Source organism: Lygodium microphyllum, chromosome 14 (assembly GCF_053477565.2).
Source record: "Lygodium microphyllum isolate KBCC chromosome 14, Lygodium_microphyllum_v1.1.10, whole genome shotgun sequence".
In the NCBI taxonomy this organism is placed as follows: Eukaryota; Viridiplantae; Streptophyta; class Polypodiopsida; order Schizaeales; family Lygodiaceae; genus Lygodium; species Lygodium microphyllum.
Window position 1 is genome coordinate 98,842,587 of NC_141148.1, and position 8,377 is coordinate 98,850,963.

The window sequence follows — 8,377 nt, forward strand, 5'->3', positions numbered from 1 at the left end:
TGAAGATATCCTTAATGTGAAAATGCTATTGAAGCAGAAGTTTGAGATGAAGGATTTGGGAGAGCTGCATTATTTCTTGGGCATTGAGGTGATTAGATCACCAAGTGGGATACGGCTCTTGCAGAGGCAGTATGGATTGGACATGCTGTCCAAATATGGGATGACAGGCTGTAAGCCTATTTCAGTTCCTTTGAAGCAGAATGTGACGCTGAGCGCAAATGCAGGTGAGCTTCTGGAAGATCCTACTATGTACAGATGCATAGTAGGAAGTTTGATTTATATGACTATTACCAGGCCATATTTGAGCTATGATGTTGGATTGGTAAGTCAGTTTATGCAGGCTCCAAGGAAACCACATTTGGATGTGGCTAGATGCATACTCAGGTATGTGAAGTCCACATTGCAGTATGGACTATTTTATGAGATTGGGGTTTAGATACAGTTGCATGGATACACTGATGTTGATTGGGCTGGTAGTATTTTTGATAGACGATCTACCAGTGGATATGTGTTCTCTTTTGGGAGTGCTGCAGTCACTTGGAACAGCAAGAAACAACCTACAATTGCCTTGTCGAGCATAGAGGCTGAGTACAGGGGTGCAACAATGGCTACATGTGAGGTAGCTTGGTTGCATAAGCTACTTTATGATATGCATCAGTCTATAGATGGGCCAGTTGTCATTTATTGTGACAACATGAGTAGTATACACTTGGCAAATAACCCAGTCTATCATGCGAGAACAATGCACATTGAGGTGCATTATCACTATGTGCGGGAGAGGGTTTTACTAGGTCTTATTGATCTAGTTTATGTCAGCACAAAGGATTAGGTAGCTGACATATTTACGAAGGCATTGGGCGCAGAGAAGCTGCGCAAGTTTAGAGACTTGCTTGGTGTGCAGGAATTGGGATTGAGTTCGAGGGGGAGTGTTGAGATATCGAGCTCCACTCGTGATATGCCAGGGTGACCGTTGTGCATTTATGTCACCGACTTGTTAGCTGCAGATGCGGTTGGTACACCACCCATGAATAATAGCTAGATGACAACTATCCTTATCTACTCTAGTTCGTGGCTTAGTTAGTATGCCACCTTAGTTGAGTTTGGTTTGAGACCCATATATAGGGTTCTTCTATTTCTCTATATTAGAGTTCTTTTTGGCTTACACAACAAAGAAGAGGAAAATTGTTTTCAGCCTCCACCTTTGTGTATATTCCCCTATTGTGTAAGTGAGAAAGCTACAAGTGAGACTCCTTCCTTCTCTCCCACAATCGTGACACCCTACCTATCTATTTAGTCCTTGATTAATCCTCTTTTGGTTTATGCATACATCTTAGGTTAATTAGACCTCTTCTGGTTAAAAGAAATTAAATTTTTGTGTCCATAACCTCACAACTATATCGGGTCTTCCAAACCAACTCTAAGAGATATTACAATTTGCACAAGAGTGAGCTCGACCCTTGAATAATATAATTAAAAAATAGTTGGAATGTCTTGTAGCTGTATATTGCAAATAACAGTGTTTAAACTAATATAATGCAGTCGTTTTTAAAAAATCCAAAGTGATTTTGGCATTTTCATTTGTATGCTTCCACTTTAGCTTAACTTGACTTTTGTGTCCTTCTTCCTTTAAGGTTAACATATGGGTTTGATTAATGTTAAATCATTGTTGGAGTTGCAAGTGTCTATAGATTTATGGTGCAAATTAAAGGCATGTTCCAAAACTAAGATTATTGGGTTGATATTCAAGGTGAACACTTAAAGTTGAAGTTTTAGGGTGAAGGTAAAAAATCAAGATTTGTTGTTATTAAGGGTTAGTAGAACATGAGAGTGCATATTTTGTCTAGATTTAGTGAAGGGACCAAAATATTTAAAATGTTTCTATGAATCTCTTAAAGAAGGGGGTTTAGAGAATCCAGGTAGACCATGATGTTTGCATGGTATTTTTTTTACAACTTGGCTTATTTTTAAACATGGGTTGCAATTTGTGATTTTGGGTCAAAAAAGTATTTACTTGATAGTGAAGATCTTCCAAGGGTGCAATTGTAAAGGACAAGAAAGAATACAAATAAAGCAAGTTTGACTTGATGAATCTTTTTTGTTCACTCTTGATCAGCTCTATGTGGTAGATGAGAGGAAATGATGAATAAACAATCAAGAGTATTAGAGCATATCACAAGCCTCTAGCTTCAATCAATTGGAATACATGTTGAACAATGGTGGGGCTTCATCTCTAGATCAAGTAGGCTTGTGATGAGGACAGAAAATGCATGAGCTTTTCTTTGGAGTAAATTATTAACCGACAAATGGGAGCTTCAAATCTTGGATCTTTGAATTTTCCATGGCCATCCTTGTCATGAAGATGGCCTAAATGCTTAGATAGAAGCTTTTGTACTCCTTAGCAACGTTATATTTGTTTAAACTTGAGTATTTAATTTTTGTCTACATAGTTCACAAAGTTCCATGCAAGGTTAGGAAAGTGACAGTTAAACCTAAAAAGGAATCTTGAGTAATTGTAACTGTTTAGTGTTTTGAATTTTGCAAAGTTAATTTTGTAGTTGAAGTTGGTGCTTATGAAATAATATGAGCCAAAAGCTAAGGACAACAAGAATATGTGCTTGCTAGTCATTGTGAAAAAAAAGTTATTGAAAGATGTCAAAGCTTAAGAGTAAAAGTAGTGGAAAGGCCAAAAGTTACCAAGTCTAGCCAAAATTGAACTTGATACTTGGATCTTGTTTTTAAATATGTTTTATTTAAGGAATCATGACATGCTCTCCCATGTTTTAGGAACATGTTTCCTCACCCAAGTGGAGGATGGATCATTGCACATGCATTCAATTTAGAAACTTTGTTTGTAACATTGTGGATTAAACATTGTTGTTGTGTATACATGATTCGAATTGGAACTACGATCGAAAATGGTAAGCATATACAATACTAGATTTGTGAGTGGAGGCTAGGTGAAGAATAGGTCAAATAGATAATCTTGAAATAGACAAGATGGAAAAGCATGGAACCTTAGTCTTAAATTATACAAAAACCTATACATAAAATATAAAAGCCTAAATCGTATTTACACCGGAATGTAGAACCTTGCCTTAATTTGGACGAACGGCTGGATAAAGTGGACAAAGGTCAGAGAAATATGCCTCCATTTTGGCCCGAGATTTTGGCGCAAGGTTTGTTGCTTTGCTTATCGTCGTCGCTTCCGTGCCGTCCCTGCGGAAGGGTAATTGAATCATTGATGGTATGCTATTATTTTATGCTGATCCAGACGCTTACATATTTGTCGCGGGAATCGAAACCTTTGTTGCGCTTTAATTATAAACATACCTGTCCGATCATGTTGGAATTATTAATTAATTCAACGCTGATCAAGGGCGTATGATAGACTATATTGGGTCAAGGGGATCGAGGAGCATGAGGAGGAGGACAGACTGGTCTGCTCGATAAGACCCATCGACTCAGGCTCTGAGAGAGTGCGCCTGACGATGGGTTTTCGTCAGGCCTGTGATTTTGCTGCATGCGACTGGGTTCCCAATGGGAGTGCTCCTTCTCTCTCTTCTACTTCTACTTCTACTACTTCTACTTCTACTTCTACTTCTGCTTCTACTTCTACTGGTAGGGATAGTAGCCATAGTAGAAGTGGTGCTAGATCGGCCCTGCAAACACTCCTTGCAGCTTCTCACCACATCAGTCGATTTGCAGCTTCTCATGCAAGCCTTCTCCCTCCCGATTACCTCTACGTCCCATCCTCATGGCTTGATAACCCTACCAATACCGCCTCTTCAAACTACCACGTCCCATCTCCCCAGATTGATAGCCCTACCCATCTGGGCTCCTTTGATCATACCTTGCCAGCATCAAAGCATCCTGACCCTTACCATAACTCAAAGGACAAGACATATCTTATCCCAAGGGAGAGACCGAGCTTGCTCTATCTGGGCACGTCTCCCGTCTCTTCCCCCTCCACCATTGAGACAATCATCAGCAAAAATGTGGCACCAGCCAATGGGAGTTTTCTAGAAGCTTGCCACAAATGCAAGCGCCCCCTTGAGCAAGGACTTGATATTTTCATGTATAGGTACATCAATCCTAGGTTTAACTTTCATATCCATTCTTCAAATGGCTATTATCCTTACATATCCAATATACAAATGTCTATTATCTCTAGACATAATGACTTTGGAATTGTACCACCATATCTATGTAAATCACATGTTTAAGCCTGAGAATCAGCTCTTAATATCACAACATGTGGAGGTTGTACTAACTCAAAATTTAGGGGGTATTACCTTTGTATGACTTTATAAATGTTATTATATACTCGCCATAACACCATTTGTAATGTTGATGGACAATATTGCATGGATATTTGAACATTATTGTTAACTTATATCTTTTATTGGTACCCTTTTTATGGTGCAATTTGATTGATCCTATTTCACTTTAAATGGCAGGGGTGATGCTGCGTTTTGTAGCGTAGAGTGTCGAAGGAGCTCAATTGATGCAAATAATGAGGAAGAGGAAGATCTTCAATGTGGAAATTCTTCATTAATTACCATTAGGCCTCAAGGTCATTGGAAGTATACACTTATGAAGGAGAAAAGTGAAGGTTTCATACTTGATAGTTCTTCAACTACCATTCCAATTATATGTCGACAACGAATCTCGCAGCATGCTAGCCCATTAGTGTTAACCTAGCTACATCACTGGTTTGTCATGATGCTAGCCCCTTAGTATTAAACTATGTTTCTTAGAGTTGCATTATCATCAATGTAGCACAAATTAAAGTAGTGATCTTCTACCAATTTCTTTTGTTCTTTAGAGGCCTAAACATTTGTGGCCTTGTCTAGCTAATTAGTTGAAGAGATTCTTCATTCGTATCTACCAATAATGGTTCATTCGACCATTCATGTGTAGAAGTTTATAGCACTCCAATTCAATAGTTTGGTTGTTAGCCTTTGTTCACAACATTTTGTAGACTCCCTTCAAATGACAAGTTTAGTACCAACAATGTTATTCACTTTTAGTTTTCTAGCACAAGAAATTAACCTTTATATGTGCAAACAATTGGATTCTTTTCTAGCTCTACTTGTCTCAATGAGCTTTCATTGCTTAAATCAAATTAATTATTGACATGTTCAAAATATTGAGCAACAATTTATAAGTAAAGTGAAGGTATTGAATCTCTCTTTGTCAGACACACACAGACATGTATATGTAACACATACATACATTCATACACACGCACGCACGCACGCATGCACGCACGCACCCACGCACACACACACACACATGCATGCATACTATTTATAAGGATTATTTCAATACTTTTTAATATCTCATATTCTTTAGATGTCTAACAAAACTAAAAAAAGATACAAAAGGTATCTCATATATCCTTATGACTATATCCTAGCATATACAATGTATATGATATATTCTTGGAATTCTTGTGACTCATATGTGTACTTTATCTAACATTTTCAAACTATGCTAAATATTAACTTAAAAAACATTGATCCTTATAAATTTTGGAATCCAAAATATGCTTCTTTGATAATAATAGCAAATTCATGTATATTAGTATCCACTACCATGATCCATGAGATACACACACATGAGTGCACATACATGCACATGTGCACAATCTCTCTCTCTCTCTCTCTCTCTCTCTCTCTCTCTCTCTCTCTCTCTCTCTCTCTCTCTCTCTCTCTCTCTCTCTCTCTCTCTCTCTCTCTCTCTCTCTCTCTCTCTCTCTCTCTCTCTCTCTCTCTCTCTCTCTCTCTCTCTCTCTCTCTCTCTCTCTCTCTCTCTCTCTCTGAAGAGCATGAGGATAGAGATGCTTCAAAGGAGCTACAAAAGACCATGCACAAAATTTGATCAAATGGCTAGTGATTAGATGTAGGCACAAGATTACAAACTCTTTGCATTAGTTTGATAATATTTAATATCCAAATTTAAATTCTTAGATTTACATTAATTGACTCATAAGGTTTCTCAAGTCCACATCAAAGTTACTCTTACCTCAAAAAGTTTTATAGCTAAACTAGTGTTTTAGAGGCTATATTTTCAAGCTCTTCTCTTTAAGATCTAGACATTGATATATAACATGATAGGTAGTTTTAAGTTTTATAGCTAAATTAGTGTTTTTAGAAGCTATATTTTCAAGCTCTTCTCTTTAAGATCTACACATTGATATATAACATGATAGGTAGTTTTAAGTTTGACCTACGAATGAAAGTACCTTAAAGTGTTGCTAAGGTGCTATCTTGATTTCTTGATAGTCCTTTTCATACCACTAATTCATGCTTTGACATGCACCCATTGTAAGGCTATTTCCTATGCTCTATGGCTTTCACTCTAGCTGATTTCCTTCTATGCACCACTTTTTTTCTTAATTGGTTTCTCAATAGTTATTGGACTTTACAATAAATGTTATAGATTTGAGACACTCCTCACCTTTTTTGTAGGCCTATTAGCTACTATGATAGCTAGGTTGAATGTAGTGTGTTCCCCGCCGCGCCCCCCCCCCCCCCTTTTTTTTTCTCATGACAACTTCCTTTAAAAAAGTATGAGGTTTTCTTAATTCTAATCTACTTTTTATGGCAAGGGTTTGGTTAATTTGTTAAGTTGATTTAGAAAACCTAAAACTCAAATGCACTAAGTATGTGCAAGTGTCTCATAAGAAAATCCACAAAACTTTGACTATTCCCATTTCTATAATAGAGAGTGTGCTAAGGCACTTCTATTTCTATCCATCATAGTCTACCCACTTGAAGTGGATGCCATTTGCATTGAGTGGTTTGCCATATTTTCCCATAGCTTTTGTGATCATCTGCTAATGCTACCTTGATCATCTAGAGTTTTCTCGCATGTGTACTTGATTCAAGTTATTGACATCCTACTATTGCTCTTTTTACCCCTCTATCCATGAGTGCTCCAATCATCACATCTCATTCCTATCCAAAAAACAAGAGGAAAACTGATATTGAGTATAATGATTATTGACTTATCCGATCTCTTCATTGTAGTCTTGCATCAAGGTTCATTACATACTTCACAATCCAAGCATTTGTAATCAGGTCCCAGCATCACCACCATAGCCAAGAGTGTGGTCATACTCAAAACTAACATAGGTGGACACCAACATCCTAACATATAGTTAGTGTCTAGGGTACGAAGACTAACATAGCCAAAGAAATAGGAAGACAAAGATAATATACTCAAACAAAACTCCAGTGCATTAATACCCATATCCATTACAATAGTCTCATCAGAGATGTAAATGACAGTATCTGAATACACAAAGGGGCTAACATTGGGGAAGTAGCATGCCTTCATAACCAAGAGACGATAAAAGACACAAGGGAGTATTACTATTGCCAATGATTTGTGACTCAAGACATATGTCAGGGATAGCTTTGCATCTGTCTTAACACCTAGGATTCCAGGTTGACTACAAATTGTCAAACCATCTAATTATCCAAACTACTCAAAAGAACAACACTCGCAACAAGTGAACACTTTTTCTTAGGAAAGCCTCTCCCTTTTATAGCTTGCTAGCAACTACAATATTGTCTCGTACCATGCCAATGGTCATAATTTCCACTACATCCATTTGCTCATCAATGTGCCACTAGTTGTCTTGCATTTAACATTGCTACCTACTGCCACCCTTAACACAGTACTCCTTGTGTTGTCTAACATATTGCCAACAAATTCATGTACCATGTGGAGAAGAGAAAATGGAAAAGAAGGTAAGATGATGGGCAAGAAGAACTTCAATTAAGTTCCTCTCTCTCTCTCTCTCTCTCTCTCTCTCTCTCTCTCTCTCTCTCTCTCTCTCTCTCTCTCTCTCTCTCTCTCTCTCTCTCTCTCTCTCTCTCTCTCTCTCTCTCTCTCTCTCTCTCTCTCTCTCTCTCTCTCTCTCTCTCTCTCTCTCTCTCTCTCTCTCTCTCTCTCTCTAGGCCTCATGCACACCCTGTCCTTCATCTCTCATCAAGAAGGGATGGAAAGAAAGATAGGAGAAGACATGGAGCTTCACCCCTCTAGTCCCTCACTCCCTCTCCCTCTCACACTCTCTCCTTCACTCTCTCACAAGCATGAAAAAAGAAAGAGAGGACAAGAAGACTCAAAGTTTTCATACACATTAATAGTTTGTTCTATTCTCTTTCATCACTTATATACATAATTTCTATGGTTTCCACCCTCTTGGGCTTCCACCCCATTTCTTGGCCTAACTATGTGTGTTAATGGAAATAAATACAACTTGCACGGGAGAGATCCTTGACTCCTTAATAGCATTTATGAAAACACAATTGTCCCATGAAACAATCTCATTGAAGCTCAAAATCAATGTCTCTTTTTGCTAGCT

At 37.9% G+C, this 8,377-nt stretch overlaps 1 protein-coding gene across 1 annotated transcript; it reads left to right on the top strand.

Annotated features, from left to right (window-relative positions):
- The first annotated feature begins 3,390 nt into the window (after window positions 1–3,390).
- On the top strand, window positions 3,391–5,011 carry LOC148025891 (uncharacterized). The gene is made up of 2 exons (XM_087692154.1): window positions 3,391–4,081; window positions 4,458–5,011. The coding sequence occupies exons 1-2, from the start codon at window positions 3,489–3,491 to the stop codon at window positions 4,699–4,701; spliced, it is 837 nt and encodes a 278-aa protein (XP_087548280.1). The 5' UTR covers window positions 3,391–3,488; the 3' UTR covers window positions 4,702–5,011.
- The last annotated feature ends 3,366 nt before the right edge of the window (window positions 5,012–8,377 follow it).